This window comes from Aythya ferina (assembly GCF_964211825.1).
Source record: "Aythya ferina genome assembly, chromosome: 5".
Classification (NCBI taxonomy): Eukaryota; Metazoa; Chordata; class Aves; order Anseriformes; family Anatidae; genus Aythya; species Aythya ferina.
This window is the reverse complement of record NC_140301.1, coordinates 31,944,490-31,968,700: the sequence shown is the minus strand read 5'-3', so window position 1 is coordinate 31,968,700 and position 24,211 is coordinate 31,944,490. Positions and strand designations below refer to the sequence as shown.

The 24,211-nt window shown below is 49.9% G+C and overlaps 1 protein-coding gene across 4 annotated transcripts in view; it reads left to right on the top strand.

Moving 5' to 3' along the window:
• Positions 1-263: 263 nt before the first annotated feature.
• MAPKBP1 (mitogen-activated protein kinase binding protein 1) overlaps positions 264-24,211 on the top strand; it is a 95,984-nt gene continuing 72,036 nt past the window's right edge. For all 4 annotated transcript variants that reach the window (XM_084519924.1, XM_084519922.1, XM_084519923.1 and 1 more), the window contains exons 1-2: positions 264-421; positions 956-1,298. In XM_084519924.1, the coding sequence (XP_084376050.1) occupies positions 1,182-1,298 (117 nt within the window). In that variant the 5' untranslated portion in view covers positions 264-421; positions 956-1,181. The remainder of the gene's footprint in view (positions 422-955; positions 1,299-24,211) is intronic.

The window sequence follows — 24,211 nt, the reverse complement described above, 5'->3', positions numbered from 1 at the left end:
TCTGTGATTCTGTGTGATTCTGTGACCCCTCGGACACCACCTGCCGAACCCCCCACCCCCATCCCCGCCTCGCCGCCTCACGGCGCCCGTGAGGAGGCGGCGCGAGCTCCCCGCGCCCGTTAACGGCCGCCCGCTAACGGCCGCCAGGGGCGCGCGCCCCCCAGCTCCGCCGCCGCTGCCGCCGCCGCTTGACCCGCGCGAGGCGCCGTAGCGCGGCCGGGCGGCGCTGGGCTCCCGGGGGCGGCCGCCCCCCGCTGCTGCCTGAGGCCCGGCGCCGCCGCCGCCGCTGAGGGAACGGCCCCCGCCCCTCCCCGCCCGGCCGCGGGGGCGGCCCCGCCAGGCGGCCCCTCCTCGGGGGAGGCCGCATGGGCAGGCGCTGCGGGGCGCCGCGCTCGCCGGCAGAGCGGCGGCTGGGCGGCAGGTAGGGGCGGTGAGGGGCCGGGAGCGGGGCCGGGGCGGCCCCTGAGGCACCCCCGTGCCGAGGGGCAGGGGCCGGCCGCAGCCCCGCGGTGGCGGTGGCGGGGGGCAGCCCCTGGCTGTGCAGTGGGGCTGCGGAACGCGCCCTGCCCGCCCCGCCGGGTGTCGCCCCTTCTGCCTGCGTGTCCGCCGGGGCCGTGGGAGTCGAAGGGCTCCCTCGTGCTGGTGCCGGGGCTGCGAGGAGCGGGCGCCGCGCTGTGCTTGCCGGCTGCGGGGCTGGAGGGACCCCGGTGATTCTTGCGGTTGTTGTAAGAGCTGATGCTGAAACGTAGGAAGATCGGGTTGCTAGATCCGAGCCGAGTTGATTCAGAGCTGCTAAATGGTGGTAAAAGAAGGGTGGTTTTTATGGCAGCTTCTGAGAATAAATAACGCTGCATCCATCTTTATTATTAAATCTCGCGTTTGGCGTTTCTCGTAAAGAGCGAAGCTTGGAAAAATGATTGTGAATGTTGTACTGACCCCTGGGTGCATCTTTCAGTTTAGATTACTGCTGATTTGATCCTCTGGAATCTGCAAAAGGAAAGCCTGCCAGCCTCTGTGAATAGCTTTGCAGTGTAACAGGAGTGGAGTCCCCGAGCAGAATCCCTCAGAGATGTGTGAACAAGCGTGAGCAAAGCTGAGCGCCTCGGTGTTTCTGCCTCAAACCTGGGCTCGTTCCCCAGGCACGGTTTGCACAGGGTGTAATACCCTCCTGATACCTGGAGATGATGTCGGTTGAAGGGTCTACAATAACAAGTCGGATCAAAAACCTGCTTCGCTCCCCTTCCATTAAGCTGAGAAGAAGCAAGCCTGGGAACAAGCGTGAAGATATCGGCAGTAAGGTGAGTGTGGTGTAGTGCTGCCAGAATGTCTTGACTTTGTTGCCTTCTGTACAGAAAATTGTGCTTTGGGAGGCCAGGTGTGACCACAGAATCGTCTTTTAGTTGAGATCCTTACTGTATTGCAAATTCTTGCTAAAGCCAGCATCTCCCTTTCAAAACGCACTCTGCTTGTGGTGTATGTGGCTGGAGGTACCCAGTCTGAAGATACTGTATTGGAAAGCTTTTGGGGTTTTGCTCATTCTGGCATATGGAGATGTTATGGATGACTGACAGGAGGAACATAATGCTTTTTCTTCCTCCACATTTCCAACTGCTACCCAGTGTTACAGGCAACTAATGATCCACAAAGACCTGTTTTTCTGTGTAAGCGATGGCTGTCGGCCCCACAGGGGAGTGCTCTGTGAGCACCTGGGGAAGGGTGGGATGGTCTGAAAGGTGGAAAATGTGGTTCGTGTCTCTGAGGTGGCCGTTCAGACAGGGGTTGCATTCCACAGCTTTCCTCCATCTTCCCTTCTCTGTGTGCTTCAGACTGAGCTCTCCCTTCTCTAGGAGATGCCTTGTCTGGGTGTAGTTGGTTCAACCTGAAAAATTCCTCGTTCCTCTCGGCGTTGCAGAGGATTCCTGACAGACAGTCACTCACCGGGAATTGGCTGGTGTCATGAGGAGAGGAGGCTGACTTCTCCCCAGCTGCAGGGAGAAGAGGAGCTGGGTGGCATTGCCTTGTGCTCAGAGCAGGCGCCTCTGAGTCAGGGCACCTGGTTGTGTCCCTGCCACTGATTCACTTGTAACCCTGGGCAAATCACTCAGCGTCTGTATAGCTCCGGCTCCGTAAACAGCGAGGTTAGTCCCACCCCTTGTGAAGACTCAGTAATAAATAAGAAGTGCTTGTAAACCATGAATGCAAAGCGCATTCGTTTATCTCAAAACAGTAGTGCTTGAGTGCTGCAGTGAGGAACATGTGTGTAAAACTGCAGGGGGAATAAATGGCTCTTTATTTAAATGGCCTGTCCCAGCATGAAATCCTGCTCTTGAAGCTCTGGTTTAGGTCGGAGGTTCCCTGTGTACCAAGGAACACAATGCTCCTCTCTTGTCATGAAAGAGAAAAACCTGCTCTGCTTCCTCAGAGTTGTCTTGAGGAGAGTCCTTGGTGCTTGTGCATGATCTTTTCGTGTGCATGTGCGTGCAGGTACTGCACTTAGTGCAGCCTGGGCACTGCCAGGGACGTGTGCTGCATGTCTCTCGCTGACCTGTGTTCCACCGAGACCTGATGAAACAGCCCAGGGCCACCTGTGCCACCAGGTACCGTGGACGTTGGATTCTTTTTTTCCCTGTGGAAAAAAGGCTGAGTTCTACCCGCTCTGTTTCACAACCAGGACCTGCTGCTGCAAACCCCGGGTCTTCCCTGATACCTGTCTTTTTAACCTTGCCATGTGCCTTTTAGGAGAGCTCCATTGTGTCCCTTGTGCTGTTTCCCAGTGTACAGTCAGGGCTGCCTGATCCCCTGGGGACATCATGGATTCTTGCCACACCATCAAATTAGGGTTTGAGGGCTGCCTTTTGTGTATCTTATTAGTGAGAGCAGTTAATCAGTGAGACACAGAGAAGCTTGCTGGTAGAAGCAATTTGCTGTGATGAGGAGTTAGGGGCTGCTGGTGGTTTTCCAAAGCAGTCTGCTCTGAATTTCTCTCAGATGACTTACGGCCTGCCTTTGGTGGCACAGCTGGGGGGTAGGCAAGGCAAACAAGAGCGGGCGCTTTACCAAAGATCCAACAACAGCTTCCCCTGTTTGAAATCCATGGAGATGTTCCCTCTGCTGTGTGTGTTCTTCAGCCTTCCAAGGTGAGAAGCAGCTCTCCTTTTCCAAAATAGCAGGAAACAGATCCTCTGAGTCTGCTATTTAGCACAAGTGTAAATCCTGGGGACTGAAACCTGAGCATCACACGCAGTGCTCCTGAGGGATCTCTGCTGACCTGCAGGAAGGGCTTTTCCAGGCGATTTTGGCTCTTGGACTTTTTGAGAAGTGCCCGCTCTGAGAGGTGCGTGTGGCTTCAGCCATGTGAATTGGGTGAGCCTGGGAGTATGGCAGGGTCTGTGAAACTTAAGGCTCTGGCTGGTCACCTCTGAATGCTGCTTGGGTGCCTAGGATGGAGCAGGACTGCTGCCTTTGATTAATGCGTGAAAGGCGATACGTGCTTTGTGCACATGGGCATAGGTGAAGAGCAGGCTCTCTGCAGCTCTGTGGTTCCTCAGAGTCAGGCTCTTTCTGCAACCAGCCACTCAATTTAAGGTGGACAAGCACCCTCAGTGGCACTACCTTGACTTTTCTAAGCTGTAATTATTTTTTTTCTCTTTTATTCCCCAATGTGTGGTAAGTGTCCCTGCTCTTTCACAAAGAGCCCTTGGGCTGTGCAAGGCCTGACAGGCAGTCTCAGTGGTCAGGGACAGACCCCTCGGGCAGTTTGTCCTGCTGACGAGAAGCTCTGTGGAAATTGGCTCCTTCCAGCGAAGCAGCTGCTGGGCTGCAAGGAGCAGGCTGTGGGAGGCTGGCTGTGCAGAGACCTGTTTGTGCTTCGCCCTGGAAGGGGGAGTGTGGGTAAGCAGAGATACGGAGCGTGAGGGCTGCGCAGGACATGCCATGTGTGACTTGGAAGCTCTAAGAGAGAACTTGTTTTGAGACTTTCAATGGGACTTATTTCTTGCCTATAATTAATGCATGGTTCTACCGTGCTTCCCCCAAGGAGATCTCTACAGGAGATCACACAACCATGGATGTTTTAATAAATAAATATATAAAGGGAAGGAACAGGAGCTCTTTAAGGAAAGCTTGTTGACAAATTGGATGTAGTGTTTGGTTTTGCTGCTGCATTTTGAAAACAACTTCTGTTTTGTGGGAGTCTTGATTTTTGTTGCTGTGTGACTAGCTCTGTGTTTAGAATATTTTTTTTTTTTTTTGTTTTTCTGGTGTGGTAATCCACTTTTTGTATCCTCTCCACAAAAACACTCCCTTTTTTGTGTTGAACCAATACAGACTTAGAGTGCAGTGACTTACCTCTAGGCCTGTTGATTGTCAGGATTGCAACATGTCAGTGTGGAGGCTGGAAGCTAAAATTTCCTCAGATAAGTTGGTTGGCCTACGTTCAATTTCTAGAGGATTACTAGCCCTACCAGAAACCCAGCTCTGCATCTGGTCGCCATGCTTGTGATTCCAGCAGGGAGAAGGAGTTTAAAACGGGGAAGTGAGTGCCTTTGAAGCTGCATTCGTTGTGCTGCATGCGAGGCACTGGACAGCAGGGAAGCACGACAGGCCTGAGCCATCTGCTGTTGCTGTAATGCCCCGCTTGCTGTTTGCACCCTGCACCAGAAATCTTGCTCTGCTTACAGAAGTAATATACCTGAGCAGGTAAAGCTCCTGCAGGGAATGTTCATATTGTTAAGCTCTACTCCTGTAAGTATAAGCATCTTTTTTGTCTGTGTGTGTTCCTCAGTAAACCAGATCCACAATGTCACTGTAGAAACAAATCGCTACAAAATCTGCATACAGACTTCTCTTTAAAAGCGTAAGCCAGAGAGACAGAAATGCACTTGGAATTTGCAGCTTGTTTCTTTGATCTCTGCTGTTTTTTCTGAGCTAGAAATATTTCACGTTGCCAGTTCACAACAGCGCCTTGACTAAAACCTGATGTTCCCCAGCAGGATGCCATTCAGCACAGGGACTGGTGTGTTCTGGTCTCCCCCTCGTCAAACATCGTGCAAACATGTGCAGCTGGAACAAACGCTTGTTGCTGCTGCATGGTGCTGGGTTGGACCGGGTGGCTCTGCAAAACCTTTTTAAAGTTTTTGTTCAGAAAACGAGCCCTGTGTTGTTCCTGGTGGGACAGGGGTTCCTGTCCTCTGGGGAGGAGTGGTTGGCCCAGACATGTGCCTCTCTGAGCAGGATGTGCATGGGCACAAGTTATGAGGAAAGCAGTTCTGTGGAAGCTTGAGAGCCCATTCCCAGCCCAGTTTTCCAGCTCCTTAGTCCCTTGGGAAGCTGCAGGGCTGTGCTAGGACCGCAAGCCACACTGGATGTAGTGGAGTGGAGTGATACTTCTGGCCTGCCTGTAGCTGCCTGCCTTCGGTACGCAGTCCTTTTGGTCTGAAAACGTTAGAGCTTCCAACATGAATCACTTCAGATGCTGCTGGTCCTAACTGGATCAGCAGAGAGCTGCTGAGTTTGAACTGGAACAGAACCAAAACACAAGTTTGATTCAGAGATACGTGTGCTTCAAAAATCATCACCTCTTATTAAATTGTTTAAGGTGCAGCTGAGGCTTGTTGCAGGGCACAGTTCTTTGTAAGTCTTTGGGAACAATGTGGTCCCACAGCAGCAGAGCCTGCTGGCTTCCTTGGGGACTGCTGCAGCCAGTGGCACAACTGAGAGGAAACTTCCAGCCCAGGTTGGGCCTGCTGCTGCTGTGCCTGCTCTGCTTCGGTATCTGTGAGTGTTGTGTGGCCCCAGCTGATAGCCAGGGATCTCTTTGGCAGTTCTCTACTGCTCACTCTGAACACACCCAACAGCTTAGGGGCTGCAGTCTGGAGACAGAAGGGATTTCCTGGCTGTCCCTGGTCAGGCTTATAACGGTGTCTCTTAAAGCAGAGGACAAAGGCTGATGAGGCTCTCCATGGCCAGATGACCCGCATATCAGTGGCATGTCTGTATGTGTGGATGGTATCAGTGAAACAATGAGTGTGTCACAGTTTGGGGGCTGAATCCTTTCCTACTGCATTGCTCTGGTCCCTTCCACTTCACCCTCGAATACACGGTGCTCAAGATGGCCCCGTGTTTGCTTAACAATTACACGCACAGGTTTTCCTCACTCCCCTCGTTGCTCTGTGCACGTTATGCCTTGTCCTGCAATTACAGGGTGATCTGGCTAGGTCTCCTGGCCTGGGCTAGAGCCTGCTGTGAGTGTTAAATGTGGCTTATAGCCACAAGGCCTGTCAAAGCCAATGCGTTTCTGCTCCTGGGTTGCAGCACCACTTGCTTCTGGTTCAGGGGGATGGACACAAAAGCTTCTAGCAACTCAACGTGTTTGATTTTATAGCCTGCAATTGTATCACGAACCACTGTGACCCTTTCTGCCAAACTTGCGACAAGATTGCTGGAAAGATCTCGCCCTTCTGGCCACCCCTAGATAGCACGCTGCCTTCACCATGAGGGACAGCAGGGAGCCCCCCACACAGCGGGGTGAGAGCGATGGTTTGCTGACAGCTGGGGTGCAGCTAGCATGAGTAACACAAATCAGGTCACTTGCTGAGAGGGTTTACATGGCTATTGCTTCCCCCAGGCAGTCACGTGCTGGATGGTCTCAGAGCTTCAGAGGTCTTGAATTGCATGTTGTTCTTCTCCTTCAGATGAGCAGAGTATTCTGAGAAGGCACGTGGGACTTAGAAACCTAACCTGGCTGCGGAGAGCAGTAAGCAGGTTTTATTCTGTCCCTGCTGTGCTGGATAAGCCGTGCACATACAGATTGACAGCCCCCTTTTGCTTGCGAGCTGTTGCACTGCAGCAGGCAGTGGCACACGGTGTGTTTGCCCAAGACGCGGCTGGGACAGTAAGGTGGCAGAGCTCCAGGCTGGGCAGCAGCACATCAGGTGATGGGTTTGCTGCTTACTGGTCGTCCCCGTGGGGTGCTTCACTGTGGTGAGGAAAGACACCCACAGACACGGTGCAAAGAGACCTCCTCCAACACGTACTGTCTGTTTTGCTGCCTGTGCGTGGTGGTGTGTTTTGCTGTCTGGGGTGTATCGCATGGCTGGTTTCAGGGAATAACAGTTGACATGTTGGTTGGGAGCCAGGCCAGGTTGGAGCACTATCTGCTTGTGTCTCATCAAGGGTCTGCAGACGCCTGTAAAACAACACAGGCACAAATGTGTATTTTTGTCACCCTCCTTTGTTTGGTGGAAAACAGCAGCAGGACACCACCTCCATTTCCAGCTGGGAAACTGGTGGTCAGCATTTTGGTGGCCGCGCAGAGCTGAGCAGGTAAGGCATCCTGTCGATCAGGTTGCTTGGTTAGCCTTGGTATGGTTTTATCCATGAGACTGGAAGCAAATACCATGCGGTAGGTAGTCTGGCTTTTGGTACAAGTCTCTTGTCTTGATGTTTGGGGCAGGGAGTGGTGCTTACATGGCACTCAAATGGCACTTAGCAGGAGCGGAGCCCTCATATTAGCACTGAGTGAGCCCAGCTAAGGTCTGAATAATTACCTAGTGCCAAACCTGGCATCAGACACTTGAGGCTTCTCCTTCTGTCTGATGTACCTGTCTCCTCTGCACAGCTGGAAGCTTCTGAGGATTTGTGTGCAGGTGCAGGTGGGCATTTTTGGAATCTCTGGATTCCAGCTCCACACGTGGGCTTCTCCCTGTGTCTGAAACCCTGCGGCTCTGCTGAGGCTGTGCCCACCAAACAGTGGCTACTGCAGGTCAGAAAATCTCCCTGTTCCCTTTCACCACAGCGCTGTTCAGCCTTGTCCTGAGCGTGTCCGCTTGTTGTGCAAGGAAAATACGGCTGAGGCCTGCGGCTGTTGTAACTGCTGATTTGTGCTCTGTGGTCTGTCTTCAGAAATATTAGTGCAAAGGTGGGTCGCTGGCTGTGTTTGTATGACCGTAGACTGCAGGAGCATCCTGTCTTTATCTTGCTTCAGCCAGCATGGGACAGATATGATGAAGTAGACCCAGTCCAAAGGAGACTTAGGTTTAAAAAAAAAAAAGAAAAAAAGAAAGGATAAAAAGGTAGGGTAGGGAATGTGCTTTTCCTACACAGACGTGACTCCAAACTCCCACAGGAAGTCTGAAGCAGAAGTAGAAATTGAATCCTGATCCTCTGAGGCCAAATCTCAGCCTTAGCCGCAAAGCCCAGCCTCTTGCAGATTACCAAGGATGTTTCTCACTTCTCCCACTTGAGGACCGTGTGTTCATTTAGGATTATTTGCTTAAAAGTCCCCAAACCACGCTGCTGTGAATGCTGATTTGGTTCTGTTGTCGCTAACGATTTCAGTAGCTCTGGTGATGATGGCTTTCCAACAGGCTCAAGCAGATTAAGAACCATCTGAATTAAAGCTGTGGAAACCCCAGTAAGCCTTGTAATTCTGCTGATGTCCCAGGAGATCAGGACTGTTGTTAGTTACTGATTGGAAATAGTACTATAGAGAAGGCAAGGCTATGAACCGCTGGGATATTTCGTGTTTCCAGGCCAGCAGCAATAAAAGCCAGTCCTGCTCGTTCTCCGAAATACAGCATTGAAGTTCACAACGGGTCGAGAAGGCGAATGCGAGGTAACTGCTAGGAGGTTTCAGGCCGAGGGGGAAGGTGTGCGTGCAGCAGCCGTGCCCCAGCGCTGCCGCCTCGCAGCCGGGCGCTCAGCGCCGTGCCCGTGCGGCCCAAGCGGGCAGCTCCCGCCAAAGGGGCGGGGCCTGGCGCCGTGGAGAGGCCTCCCGGCCAATCCGCGCCGGGGAAGGGCGGGGCCCCGCCGGCTTGGCCCCGCCCCCCAATGGGTTTTTGGCGCGCCGCGGTGCGGCCCCTGCCCGGCGGCGCCCTGCGGTCAGCCCGCGCTGCGTCCCTAAAACGCAGCAGCTGGGGGCACAGCCGGCACGCCGAGCCCCAGGGCTAGGCAGACGGAACGTGCCCACCGCCCGTGTCGCACAGAGTGGGCCTTGGTGGTGGCAGTCTCGCGTGCAGCCCTGGTGGCCCAGGTTTCAGGCTGAACGTCAAAGCAGCACCACGTTGCCCTGGGTGATAACGCCGCCCTCTGGGGCAGGGGATGTGGTGGCGTGAGGTGTACTGGGCAGCTTCCAGCTCAGCATCTCTGCCAAGGGAAATGAACCGTCTCTGTCATTTTAGGAAAACTTGCCTCTTTTCTTTTGCAAAAGAGAAGGGTTTTACAAGGCGCCTGAAACCTGGGGAGTTCCTAAGGTAACCAGGAGTGACGAAATGCTGCTGTCTGCAGAGAGCCCTGGGATGTTCCACTGGGAAGAGTAGAGTGCTTGTTGTAATAAAGCATTTAATTTTGCTGCCAGGACTTTCCAGAGGTTTAAAACAATTGGGAATACTCATCACCTACCGCCTAGAGGTTTGTTGGCAAGCAACAGAAACTCTTTTCTTTCTGCTGGTAGTTTTTTCTGGCACTTACGGCCTGTTGTACTGGGAGGAGCAACCCGGCCCGCCTTAGCCGGCAGCCCTTGCCGAGGAGGGGAGGAGGCTGTGTAAACAATCCTGGAAGTCTGCAGGCAGAGAGGAGCTGCTGTTCCTGCCCCGGGTTGTGGGGACAGGAGCTGTGGGCTTGAAGCGTGTTTGTGTAGCGTGTGGGCTTATTCTGAGTTGGGGAGTTCTCATGCTGAGGCGATGGCAGAGCTGTAAATCATCAGTGCTCAGCATAAGCTGCAGAAGCAGTTCAGGCAGGAGGAAGGGCATTACAAATCCGTTACAAAATGTGGGTGATTTCCCTTGCTGGGGAGTGGGGGGGATGCTGTCTTTGGGATGCGGCCACCACTCTGGCAGAGGGATTTACTTCCAGGTCTGTCTGCCTGGGTTCTGTCCCGAGTCCTGCCCTCCTGCTCTCTGGTGCGATTTCATTTGGATGCCTTTCCTTAGATCCCCAGAAAAGAAAGTACTGTAAACAGCTGCCAAGCAGGATTTCGCATTGTAGGGGATATTTAAATGCTGGGGCCTGGTTGGATGACAGTATGAGTGTGTTTCTATTTTGCTACGTGTGTGCGTTTAATAGGAAGAACATACTCTCTTTGGGTTGAGCGTATGTTACTTTACTTAATGTGCCTGTTAGACAGTAACTGACTCCCCTTTAGAGAGTGGCACTGATGTTGTGTTACAGCTGTAACGTACACAAAGTCTTGCACAACTTTGTGTAATGTTTTTACAGTGGCAATGACCTTGAAGGTTTAAAAAATGCATGTACTTAATTGTGTGTGTGGTAGTACGAGTGTGAGCAGTTCTGCTTCGCACAGTGCATGGGGAGATAAGCACCTCTGTGGCTGGTGGCAAGATCAGCGTCTGTGTATGATTCATCTCATGCACATGAGATGTCTGCATGCCTTATATGTATATCATGCAGTTGTCTTTATGAGGTTGTTTTGACCATCTCAGCTGTGCTTTGCTAATCTATATTCCCTGGCTATGCTGCTAACAAGTCCTGTGAAGTTTGGAGCAGAGACTGGTTTTTCCCCCGTTCCCCAAGTGAGCAGTTAACTGGAGACGTTCTGTGTTATTCCATTTTTCTTTGATACCCCCATCATCATCCCCAAAATGTGGAACTGGTTTCCTCCTTTCTACCCAGCCAGTTCCACGTGAGATGCTGACCTGGCGTGTTCAGGAAGGCTCCCTGTGGGCTGCTGCCCAAGGGCCAGGTAAGAGCAGGGTCTAGCACCGGGATCTGTGTCCCCTTGGCTTGTAGCGGGCGCCTCCCTCGCCTGCGTGCTGCTGGCACCCCGCTCCAGCTGCAGTCCGTGCCTTCCGTGCTCCAGGCCACGAGCCTGTGGGCGTTGGGCTCAATTCGGGTTCATTAAAATACGGCAGCGCTACAGATATTCCTACTCCGAGCAGGGTTTGCACGTAGAGCTGCTGACTGTGGTGCAGCCCGCTAGTTTCTAAGGTTACATTAAAATGCAAGGGGCCGCTGGCAGATGCTCTGTGCGTGTCTGCCCTTGCGCTGTCACACGCCCGGGTCACCTCTGCGTGGTCCCTTGGCAGGCAGGCACGGCATCCCGCTGTGGTACGAGTGGGCTATTAACTTACAGCTATACATCTGCTGGGGCTGCGGTGGGAGCCCGTCACTGCTGTGAGTTGGCAAGGGGCTCACCTAATTTCTTGCTGCATAATTTTCTTGGTTTTCTAATTATTATTATTATCGTTATTTTTATTTTCCTACCCGGCTTGTGTTTCTGCCCTGGTAGAGTCTGTTCTGGGCACAGTGAAACAGCCAAGCTGACAGCGTTTATGGGACATTCTTTCCAATTGCTGTGCTCTAAACACATGTACACCAGCATTGAGTTACTTCTGCCTGGAACTAAGCCACAGAGCTATATATAAAATGTATTTGAACTGTGGCAGTAATGTTGTTGGTATAAATAGGAGAAAGGGGTAGCACCAGGGCTTCCCTTCCCTAGAGCTGGCTTGGGAGGAGTTCCCTTTGCTCCATCTCAGCTGAAAAAAATGGGGAAGGAGGCTGAAAGCAACGAGAAAATGTCATGGGGCTAGGCTTCAGGGAAGAGCATGAAGCATGAGAAACTTGGGTCTGGAGCACTGGGTTCCTCCTTGGTGGCTGCCCAGCTCTTCTCTCTTGTGGTGGGTCGCCCGTCAGAAATCCCTTAGGCTTTGGTGCGTGGTGACCTGATCCCCAGGGCCACAGGGTTGTTCTGTGACAGCCTCTTGTGTTCTTGTGACTCCAAAACTAGTGCTGAGTTTTCTTTAACTCTTTCTGGCAGACATCTCCCTGCTCTTGCTGTTGGAGACATGGTCTGGGCACATGTAGGGCTTCTGTTTGCCCCGGTCCTTGTGTTGTGTGGCATGTTGTAGGGGACAGCGTGTTGAAGTGATGTCACTTCCACAGGTGCACCAGGATGCTGCTGTCATCTTTTGAACCCTTGTGAAGGCTTGGGACTTTTCCCAGGCAGCATTTGTAAGTGAAACAACTTCTGCACTTTTGAAGTCCTTGTCTGGTTCTTTGTACAAAATTGGTTGGTGGAAGTCTTTGCTCCGTCAGCGGGGCTGCCTGTACCGCTGTCTGCGGTGTTTTCTGTCAGTAATAGATTTTTATCTCACCCAAAAGAAACGTAGGAAGTGACCTCTATAGAAATAGCAGAAAGTGCTGATAAGCCCTGAGCAGCAGGTTTTAGTCTTTGCTCATGGCTGGTGTTAATTCCGTCTTTAAAGTGTAAGTGCTTGTTTGTCTTGGCTAATTTGTAAACTGATCCTTCCATAATGCTCTTTTAAGTGCTTTATTGTAGATATCAAGCCTGTGATGGTCGAAGGAGATAAGAGAAACAAGGTTTGCAGCTAGAAGTATAGTCCTTACTTAAAACGACTGATACCAAAGAAGAGAAGCAAGATTGTGGACATGTCTATGATTTCAGGGTATAGTGCTCTGCAAACAAGTCTTTACATTCAATCCATTCTGCTGTGCTGCAGGGTTTTGTTTTGTTTTTGAAAGTCAGAATCACCAGCTGCATTCTTAAAACTCCGAGTGGCGCTCAGCCCCCATTTCATCCTACCCCTCTTTTCTGCCCAGCGATGGGAGCTGCAGCCTGGCTTCACAGGGGGGCTCAGCTCCTGAGCAGGGGGGAGAGCAAAGCCCCTCTCCAGCTGTAGCCTGCTACCTTACTGCAGTGCAGCCAGCAAGGAATGGGGAGAAGCTGCACAGAGACTTTATAGCTGTCTTTTTATTTATTTTTTTTCTTTTTTTTCCCTGCAGGACATGAGCCTTCAGTTTGAGCAGGGTTTACGTAGGCAGAGTGGCTCACTACAAATGATAATCAAGGGGGATGTTCTGACTCTAAACATTGCTTTGCTGTTGGGTCTTTCTGCCTGTCCTTCAGGTGCTCATCTGCTTCTCATTACCCTTAGACAAACATACTTAGGGCCTGTAGTTCAGGTATTTCTGAGCTACGTGTGTCACTCAACTATTTCTTGCAAAGATGAATGCTGCTAAATGCTTCCAAGTAGGTAAATGCATCTAAAACTTTTGAGTGGAAAATTGTGAATCGGGAGCATTGACACTTTGCTAAGACAGGAGTTCAATGAGCTCTTTTTTTTTTTATGTTCTGCTTTTATGGCAGAAAATTTTGCTAAGAACTAAACATATAAAAACAGAAGTTACTCTGTGCAGCGTTGGAGAAACAGGAGTTGGTTGTGTGCCTAGATCTGTGGCTTTTCGAGACAAGGACTGTAAAGAAATGGTGGTATTTTTAATGGTTTGTTTTCTAGAAGCATGGCAGGAGCTAGGTGGCAACACAAACAAAGCGGGTTTTAAGCCTGTGGATAAAAATTGCTTCCTCTGAGTGTCATTTCACTTCCTCAGTTCTCACATTTGATAATTCTGCCAGCTACACATGCTTGTAAGCATCAAGTATAGGACAAAGGAGACCTGCTTTGCCAATGTTATTTCTCATGTTTCTGGGTTTTCTGCACTGAGGTGGCAGCCTGCTCCCTTTTTCTTTTTGTTCGGTCACCTTTAACCCCTCAAACAAGTGAGCTTGTGTTGGACTGCTGTGCCTCTCATTTACAGGCTTGGTTTCATTCAGGAAAGGAAACCGACCAGGCACTTGGGGAAAATCACAGGCAGAAGTGATTTGAGGGCAGAGTATGTAGGAAAGGCAAAGTGTACTGAACAAACGATTTAATGTGTTTGTTTAGGATTGCTTTCTAGGTATCCTTATAACTTCTGGCCTCTCTGTGCACGAGGGAGAGCGAGGATAGGATGGTGTTTCTTGCTGCTAAGTTGCAGGGGAAGTTATTCAGACCTTCTGGGTGTTGGGTCTAGTCCATAAAATCTGCAGCAGATTTTATTCTTTGGGAAAGACAAACCCAAGTTCTGTGTCTGAGATAGGTGTGACTCAGTGACGGTTGCCTCTCCTGTAGCACCAGCTTGCGTCTTTGAAGCAGAAAGCTGGCCCTGTGGTGGTGCTCTGAGGGAAATTGGTATGGTGGGAACCTGAAGCTTCACCAATAGGGTGCTCCTCTGCAGCCCTGCCTGAGCAGCTCCCCATAGCGGTGTGGTCCTGGGCTTGAAAATCCTATTTCCTAATTCATGGGAAACACATGCGGAAGCAAGCGGGCCCTGCAGTGAAACAAAGTTCCCAACGTGTCTCCTGCCAATTTTTACATCTGTCACTTCTCTTACTTGCTTATTCTTGGGGTATTTCCCCAAAGGCCTTCAGAGGCAGGTTGGATCTTCAGTGTTGAGGCAGGTGAGACCTGGGGAACACGTGAGAGTTTGCAGGAGATACCCATGAGGTGGCTGAGCAGCAGGTGCAGTACCGGGGTCGCTGTATAACTGACTGCTGGAGACCTTTCCAGCTGTGCTGGGAAGGGAGGCGGTGGCAACAGGGTTGTTGAGGAAGCGATGGAAATCCGTGCTCGTGCTGTTCTCTTCAGTTTGTTTTCTCAGTCTTCAGCACGTGTTCATACATATTGCCTCTCCTGGAGGCCATCGTCTCCTTTCTGGCTGGCAGGAGAAATCTCTTGGGTGCTCAGTAGACACGTTGACTGGCGGACGCAAAGAGCTCCTTAATTCTAGGGTGCACAAAGGGCAGCTGATGATAAAGGCCCTTGTGTAAGAGGCTTATTCCTCAGGGCAGAGGGAGGGCAGGGAATGGAGGAAGGGATTGGAGAGAGCTGGGCAGCGAGTGGTGGCGGGGGGAGCTTGGGTGGCTGCTGCTGTATATCCCGGTTGGTCTGGAGGAAAAATAATCTCTTATGTTGCTTCGATTCAGTTTTAAGCATTCATTAAAATTCTTGTCCCTAGCCTCAAGCAGGAGTGAGATACAGCAGTGCTGTAGCCTGGTCCAAGCAGTAGATAACTGCTGGAATTTGGGAGGGAGGTAAGGTTTTTCTCAGCTCTGCCACTTGTTTGTTACATGACCATTATCAAGACGTTTCACCTTAGACTGTGTGTGTGTTTCTCCATCCAGCCCTCTTATATCTGTTTATAGATTGCAAGCTGTGTGAGAATACATGTTGCTACCTGCTGTGAGCATAGGAGGCCTTCATATTCACTGGGACTTGTCTCAAGAAATGTGAAACAACAATAAATACTTCAGAAAATGTTTAGGGAAAGAACAAATACTCCTCTCCTTACCACGTGCCTCCTTCTTTGGGGATGCTGTCTGTGTGATAAATGCTGCGTGCTCCTGTTGTATTTAGTCCAACCTTAGCATCTTTTAAATTATGTTAGTATTATTTTTTTTTTTTAGTATAATTTAAATCAGCTTACAACAAAACCATTTTCTAATCTCCTGAGCGTGTAAGTATTTACTTTCCCCCGTGGAGTCACCGCAGTCTTAGGGAGATGTGTGTGGGAGGACAAGGTGGCTGGTCCTGCAGGCATTCAGGTGCTGCCAGCGGGAGCTTTCAGGTGTGGTGAGAGGCGAGCTCTCTGACCTCATGTGGAGGACACAGATATCTGCTCTGGGCAAGGTATTGGGGCATAAAAAGGTCAGGCTTTTGTGTACAGAGAATCTCTTTAAGTCTTTCCCAGGGAGTTAAGTGCTGCTTAAAGCTGTCCTCTTCTCTGGAAGATCTGCGACGTCTCCTTTGTGCCAATGGGGGCTGGGTGGATACAGAGCAGGTTCAGAGTGCCAAGTCAGAAATGACAGTGGGTGACTTTTTAGGCAGAACTCCCGTGTAAATCAGTGATGAAGGACAAAAATAAATTGATTTGGCATGGGGTGTTATGAGTGAGTAAAGAAATCACAAATGAATTATGAGTGTCACTTCAGGCAAGCTGATTAAAATGCTTTCCTTCACCCTATTTAGTTCTGTCTCTGAAGTTCCTACTCTTGTGGGAGCGAGCTCCACCACCAAGCCTCCCCCCCCTCCACCCCTACAGCCTTGGACAAACAGGACACTGATCCGTTTATACCAAAAGTAAGTGCCAGGGAGAAGAAATGAAGGAAGTCAGGGACAGGAACCTCAGCCTGGTACTTTTCTTACATAGCTTTCCTGCTCTGCTTTCACTCGGCAGGGTTAACTGTGAGGAAGGCTTTCTGAGCCCTCCCTTTCAGCGTATCTGTCCCGTGTCCATGTTTAGTTTGAACGTATGTGTTGTTTATAGAGCTCAGCACGAGGTGATTTAGGACTGAGCTCCGCACCACGGCGGTATCAGCATTAGAAACGCTGTGTTACGGCCCGTGTGTTTAGCTTCTCTGGAGTCAGAAGGTATGCGGAGCTGCTGCGGGTGCCTGTGCCCGCAGCGAGGCCGTGGGCTTTGAACTCCCGGCTGCTTGTGTTTAGGAGCAGCCCCGCTCGGGGCTGGGGCTGCGGGGAGGGACTTTGGCAGGGCCGTAGCAGGAGGACTCCTGCCAGCTCTTGCCCGCATCCCTGTTTGGCTCTTTCCCTCGTTCTGGTGTCTCGCTTCTCGTGAGTGCTAAAGCCTGTGCGAAACGGAGGGGAAAATGACTGTGGAGAGAGCCTTTCCTATCTGGGAAGTGATGATTAACGATGATAAACGGTGACCCTTACGCTTGGAGAACCGTTTGTTCCTGCTTGATTTCAAACCCTTATATGAGTAACTGAAACGTTGCCCGAGGGAGCTGTATTTAAACTTTTTTTTTCAACTTCTTCCCCTCACTGAAGCACTTTCTTTGCCTATATTCAGGCCCTGCGCATGGATTTGGAGACCAATATATAACACTGCCACACAGTCAGAAGTGCCTTCCTTTGATCTACACTGCTGGGACAGACTAGGGGAGCACTGCAAGTCCTTGCTTGTACTTAATCCTCTTACAGATATTTTTCCATGCTGGGGAAGGTGAATTGGTTCCTTTTTCTACCATGAAGGAAAAATCACTGGACAAATGGCCTATGTGGGAGGGCAAAATTACCCCCTACATCAAGTATGATATTTTACGTGCTCTCTTTGCTGTATGAAGAAGTAAATTGCAAATTGGAAAAAAATCTGTTCCTTGTAAAGAAGTGATCCTGTACAAGTCCAGGTCCCGAGAACTTGAGGAATGGCTTCTTTGAAGCCTGCCCACACAGGACGCATCTCTCTGTTTCCCAGAGGACTTGCCTACCCGTGGAGCTGGCCAGATCGACTCCATGTGTAGACACTTAGTCTGGAATAAATCAGGATTGACTCTTTATGTACCAGCAAACCTGTAGCCTGTTTGATGTTGCTTTCTCTTTTTTAAAGCATACATTCTGCACACAGTTTTCCCTTGCATCAGCAAAAAGAATTCCCCACACCAAAGTCCAAATAGCGTCATCACAACTTTGACAAAGGTGGGCAATTTGCACACGCTCTACACCTTGTCCCTTCACCACATTTGTATCTCTGAAGGTTTTGTGAACTGTCAGGAAAGTCTGAGTTGGCTTTTATGGTGAGGATGCTGCCTGAATGGGAGAAGTTGCCCCTTTGCCGTGTCTCTAGCTAGGTTTGGTAAGGTTACGTGTGCCTTTCCTCATCCCTGCAATATTTTGAAATAAATTGGATTTTGTTGTGGGTATTACAATAGGAAGGCAAACTTGAGGGATCAAGCTGGTGTGGAGTGAAGGAACAGAAGACAATTATTTAATGATAACTAGGTCATGCTGCAGAAACTGGTAGAAAATTAACTGTGTGTATCCTCTTTTGCAGGACACAGGGGTGCTTGCACGTGCGTTGCTCTCTGTTCTGAGCTCCCTCGCTATGGCTGCTGGTGGAGGTGCTTTTAACAGTGTTCCACCCGGTTCCCCGGGGCTATGCAACAGCATTTATGGCCTCCCCAGGACTGCCTTACTCCAGGTGCACGAAGAAGAAGGCAGAGTGCAGATTCAGCACGTAGCCCCCGACAGCTGGGGCTGACGGGTCAGGAATGTAGTCCTGACAGCTGGAATTGGGCTGGAAGCAGCCAGCACAGTGGGGAGGCCAGAAGGGGAGAGCAGGCAAGAGAGAGTGCGGAGAGATGGACAAACGCACGCACGCTGTGTGCAGGCACGTGTAGAAAGACATCCCGCAGGGACCCTGGGTTGCTCACGTTCCTTTTCTTCCACCTCTGTTGCCATTTTGTTCCCTGTTCTCTCAACTGGATCATTTCTAACAAATGTGCGTGCTTGACCCTGCGCAACCACTGTAGTGCCACCAGGCAGAGCCACTGGAACCGAGGCGCAGCATTTCTGTGAGAAACCCACCCCTTCCCAGCTCCGCTTCTGTGCAGGTTCACCCATGTAATACCTCATGTAACTCAGTGAGTCAGAACCCTCTGGCAAGTCAGTTTCTACCCTTGCCACTCTTCCGCCAAGGTGCATCAGTCATAGGTTGTGTTGTGGAAGATCATTCCCCGTTGTCCTCAAAGTGATTATTTGGGAAATCAACATTTCCTAGAAATGGCAACTGCTTGTTACAGGCAATGATGTTCTTGTCTTTTTAATTTTTTTTTCTTTAAATTAAAATACGAGATCTTGTTCAGTGGTCAGATGTATCTCTGAGTCCTTTCACCCTATGGATGCTGCTTCCAGCCTATGCTCAACTTGAAGTGTTGCAGCAGGTCACGGTGGCGGATTGCATGAAATCTGTCTGAAGGTCTTGGAATAGTTCCTAGAAGGTCATTTAGGCAATGGTATGAACCTGCAGTAGTGGCCATGAGCAAGGCTTGTGAGACTTAATGCAAGAGATGTGGAGCCTGGTCTGCCAAGGCAGAGGCGTCCGGAATTGGTCGTGTGTTGGAGCTTGTCTTATTGCTGTTGCTTTTGCAGGTGGAATATTTTCAGTCTCCAGGCTTGCCAAGACAGTACTTTTTGCAAGCACTGGATGCCGAGGCTGGAGAGGACAGAAAAGCCTTTTATTTTATTTTTATAAATTATTGTAAAAAAGAATGTGCATATTCTATGCACACAGACTGAAGTGGGAGGGGGGGCTTGGGTAGGTGAGGGAGAGAAACCAACTGTGGAGCTGGGTGGTTTTATTGTTTGTGCGTTCTTGTAAGTCAAACATCCCCTGCAGTTAATTCCATCCACCCATCTTCAGCCCTCCCTCTGCCAGACCGAAAACAAAAACCCCGACTCCCAAAAAACAAACAGGCAGAGGAACCTGGGCCAAAGCCAGACCTTTGCATGTCAAGCTCAAGTGCAAAACGAATATTTCACAGCTGTGGTATAAAGCCCTGAAATGAAGGCTTTACAGTGGAAATGCTGACAGCCCCTTAAGTAGAACAGTATACTGTAATTAGCGTTCTGCGTTTAATGTGCCAAACGAGGCACAGCAGAGCTAAATGTAAAACTTGAAGCCTTTGTTTTTCTGCAGCAGTAACAGGAGATCAGACAGCGTGTTCAGACAGTAGATTAGAGCCTACGACGTGTGTGCTGGTCCCTGGAGGTTAAACGTGCTTTTTTGTGGTGGGGCTCAGGGGCTGCAGGGAGATCTATGAGCAGGGCCAGCTGTGAGATTTGGCACTCTGTATCAAATTTCACTTATGTAAGAAATAGACAGCTATTTCTTAAGTGCTGACGCTGACAATGTACAGCTACAATGCATTTTCACGTATCGGGTGCCGGAGTGCAGTGATAGAGCTTTGCTGTGGTGCAGCAGGGAAAATACGCCGGCGGCTGTGCAGCAGGGCTGAAAATGTTGGGACCACAATACAGGGAGTTGGATGTGAAAACCACCATGCTGTTGTGAAACTTGGGCCTGATTTTGGAGCTCTCTGTGTCAGTGTATTGCCAGGGCTGAAGAATACTGGGGTCTCAAGCCTAGCCCGAAAAGTGTTCTTCTAGAGGAAAAGAACAGGTGATTATGCAGCCACTCCTCCATCAAGGTGGTAACTGATCACCTGATGGCTGCTGTGATGTGCTAGGGAAGGCTTTCCAGAGTAATCCTCATGGGTTACACACCTCTGGGATTTCTGTGTCCACTGCTTTCTCAGGAGCTTCTTGCACATACATTATTAATACATGTATGGCCACGCTCAGTCGGGAGAGGGATGAGGGCAGGCAGATGATGCAGTGGATGAGATGGGAACTCTGATGGATGTTGTCTTTTTGTGCTGACTCAGTGCTATTAGTTAATGAAATAGATTGAAATGTTAACTGTTACGCACAGGCCCATGGGAGGACTTGTGAAATAGGGCTCGTCTGCTTGTGGACATTTATTGAAGGAGCCGTTCTGGAGTGGAACAGAATAATTGTGCCACAAGAGCTCTCTTTGAAGATGTTCTTCATAAATAAATGCTCACAAAGGCATGGATGGGAAGGGGGGAGTTGAAACCCAAATGTTGATTCAAGGATAGATTTCTCTTTCTGTAAAGGAGCAGAGAAGAGAATGGGGGTTACATTTCCAAGTGCAAAGAAAGCATCTGGAGTTCTTATCTATGACTTTGTGGAGCTGGATGACCTCTGGGCTGTTGCCTGTAAGCAGCCTTAGATATCAGAAAGGTAGATCAAGTGTTAGGCATTAATGGGAGAAAAGAACAGAGAACAAAACGGGAGACGGTATTGATCTGCTCTGTAAATGCTTGGCATGCTCACAGTTGGAAGCTGTATGTAGTCTTGGTGTTTCGTCTTTTGTCTTAGGAAGGATATTGTGGACTTGAAAAGAATCTCAAAGAAGGGTATTGGAGCTGACCAACGATAATGAAGGAGAACCAATGAGTAAGTCAAGACTCCTCTTGGAAGAGAGAGCATCAGACTGACCTAAAGATGATAGATGCACTGTTCACTCTCTCTTCCAGTACAAGAACTATGAGGCATCAAGTAACATTCACAGGAGTCAGGTTTAACACAGGCAAGAAGAGACAGTGGTTCTTGCAGCACGTAACAGGCTGGTGAAGCTCCTTGCCAAAAGACGGTGTGAATGCTAAGCTTTTAAAGACACAGTGGGATGATTTCATGGTAGAGAACTGTACTGAAATAGGTTAAAAACTGAGAATAATTGTCAAGTGGGAGATTGACAGGAGGTGTGAGAAACTCAAATTTCCTTTCTCTGCACTTCATTTTTCTCCATGCATTTGTTTATAATACTGTTCTTTCTAACTCTTTCGCATATGGCTGCAAATGGAAACAGGAACCAGTGTTTGATCCAAGATGGCCTATCCATGAAGTCCTGAGCAGATGCATCTGTTCATGGGATGTGGTTTTCCCAAGCCGTAGCCTCCTGCCTAATGCTGTAGGCATTTGGGTGTGTGGGCAGCCCTGTACAGTACCACCATTTTTTCTCTCCCCAGTGGCCTTTTCGTGCACCCGAGGGTTGCATGTATCCTCTCAAAGAAGCTTTGTTTCTTTATTTCCATGCTTAAATAAATTGTGTATGTAGAGAATGGTGAGGTTTTGGGCCCAGAAGAGGGTGTGTACAGTAGTAGAAGGCAGGGAAGCAAAGTCATCAAGTCAGAAAACTGTACTTTGCTCTCAGCATATGGCTGTGGGAAAGAGGGGCTGGGATACTACTCAATTCCTGCTCAGTCTTTTGCTTCTGGCCTGGGGAGAGCGAGGGGGTAACGGCATCACTCAGCCTACAGGTGAAACCCTGGGAGGGCTGTCTGCTGTTAAAAATGGTTTTCTCTTGAAAAGTTTCTTTTCATACCTTTCTTTGAGGTGAAGCTGGACTGCAGGACAGTGCTGGTGGGCAAGCAGGTGTGGAGGAGTGGTGGCAGGCTGGCAGCAGGAGCAAAAACCATGTCACAGAGCCTGTGAGCCTGATCAGGCAGGCAGTATGCTCGCCGTGACTGGATTGCCCTCTGTGGCATCCATTTGGCTGGAAATGATTACTGTGCTAGATGGGCGTGTTTCAAAGAGCGAGTTCTTTACAGCTACTGCTCTCTAGAAACGTCTGGGTGTTCAGGCCACGGTGTCTGCCTCTCGTGCACCTTGCGGGGCTTTGCTTGTGGATGGTCCCAAAGGGGTGCGAACTGCGGGAAAGAGGAGAGTGTGTGCAGGGAGGGGAAGAGCGGGACGGGGAGCACTGAGCTGATCCCTAAAGGATTTCTGTGTTGTCCTTGTAACATGTGGAAACAATTGCTTGTGGTTAGTCTTCCAAGTTCCCCAAAACAGCAGGAAGAGCTCAAACAAGCAAGAAACTCACGCTCTGAGAGCTGGGAGCAGCTGCTCAAGTGTCTTGTTTCCTGAAAAGACGAGCAAAACTGGCAGGGGCTAATTTAGAGCAGCCTTTCCTAAAGGAAGGCAGAGGTGGCATGGCTCTGTCACAGGTGTGTGTGGGCTTCCACTCATACTGTGAGGGACCATGGCTGAGGGAAACAACTGCTACTCTCAGATGTGCCTGGAGATCCAGCGGGGATTGCACTGCCTCAAGGCTTCTCCTCCTCTACCAGGAGGCCTGGCTGTATCAAACACCTTCTGGTAGCTGCAGATCAGGACTCTGCTCGTCTGATCCTACCAGAGGCAGTGGGGATGTAGGAGCTCTCTGATGATGTTTGGATCTGAACTGGAAGGAACAGAGTAAGTGATCTGCTTAGGCACTAAAATTTATTTGCCCACTTGTGCAACTCTGAGCAGCTGAATTTAGATTTGTCTGTGAGATGGATGAACGTCAGGTTTTGCAAGACAGGTGTTTGCTCCGTACCTGAAGTTCTGTTTTCTACTCTTGGTGACTAAGGGTGTGTACTGAGCCTCCAAATGTTAAAAAGTTGACCTTAAAGAAGTGGAGACGAGGTGGTCAATAAGTAGATAATTTCAATGCAAAGTGAACTCCAGGAGAATGTTGCGTGTGGTTCAGTTCAATAACACTTGCAAATCACTTAGAGAACTGTGAAAGTGCCAAATACTATTAATAGAGGCCTCAGGATGAAGTAACAAATGTGGATAGCCAGCCACCTTTCTGGGCCTTTAATTTAGGGGCACAAAATTACAGGTTTCGTCTTGCAATTGTTTCCTGGCTTGGGCGAGGGTGGTGAGCTGGCCCACTTATTGGATGGGATGACCCGAGCAAGCAGGGACACATCTGACGATTGTGGGCAGCAAAGTGGCCCAATGTGGGAGCTATTGGTAACAGACACACCCGCTTCCCCCGTCTGCAGTGAGACCCTCCAGTCCCGTGGTTAGCTCAGATCACACTTGGAAAGAGGTCAGGGAATTTCGTTCTGCCCGGGACATGCTGAAGAACCACCTGGGTGACGTTATGGGAATGGCAGTGGCTGTGTGGGATTGGGAGACTGCTTGCTACGTGACAAAGTGAGTTCCTGCCTCATTTTGCCATAACTTCACAAGTGGGGTAATATCAGACCTGTATCGACAAGTTTACCCTTTGCTGACAAATCTTAATTTGAGATTTGGAAGTAAATGTTGGTGTATCCCTGTCCTAATTAGCTATACTAATTATTTATTTGTTTTGGCTGGCAAGTCAGAAGGAATCCAGTTTACACTGCATTGCTACCTATTGTTTTTTTCTCCCAGAATTTTTTTTAGTCTTCTATCAAGCTTTGTGACATGTGACTCAACTCTTTCCCTTATGGCAACTAGACTGGAGGCTGGTCATGGAGATAAAGCTGTGGTGCCTTGTGGACAGAGAGGTGGGAGTAGAGCTCACAAGTTTCATAAGACCCATTTTTAAATGTGTTCATCCTACTCTTAAAGACAAGTTGTTTTTAATACCTAAGGATTATTACTACACGTGCTGAGGTGTTGTAACAGCATCTGGAAGGCACACAGGGCTGCCTTTCAGGCTGCTTGCTGGAGAGGCAGTTGCTGTGTCAGTGCTGGTGCGAGGGAAACGCCGGCAAGGGAGGGGGTTGTTGGGACAAGTGGGATGAGGGCGGAAGGAACTGTCCCCTCCCTTGGGAGCAGGAAGCTGTGAGATCAGCTCAGCGGCAGCATAAGGTGGCACTGGGGGTGTTGAATGTGTGTCCTGGCAGAGGAAAAATAAACCTGTTGGAGAAAGTAGGTTGCTGACCTGCTGCTGAGCGCTATTAGCTGCATAGCCAAGGTCAGGTAGCGCCTTTTAGGACAGCTGCAGTTACAGCCAGCCTGAGCTAAAGCCTGCGCTGAGCAGCGTGAGCGCAGCATTGCTAAATTTGCTGTTTGCTGACAGCATCGAGTAATTGGTGCCTTATCTAGATGGGAGCACTTGAATGGCATGTATCTCTCCCACTTCCTCCTTCATTGTCAAGTACATGGTTTCTATGGGAATTCAAACTTCTCTTCGTGTGATGGGTTGGGAGCTGACAGCATGAGCTGGAATCTCAGCAAATTCTTCCTTCTGTGCACTTAGGAAGCTACTC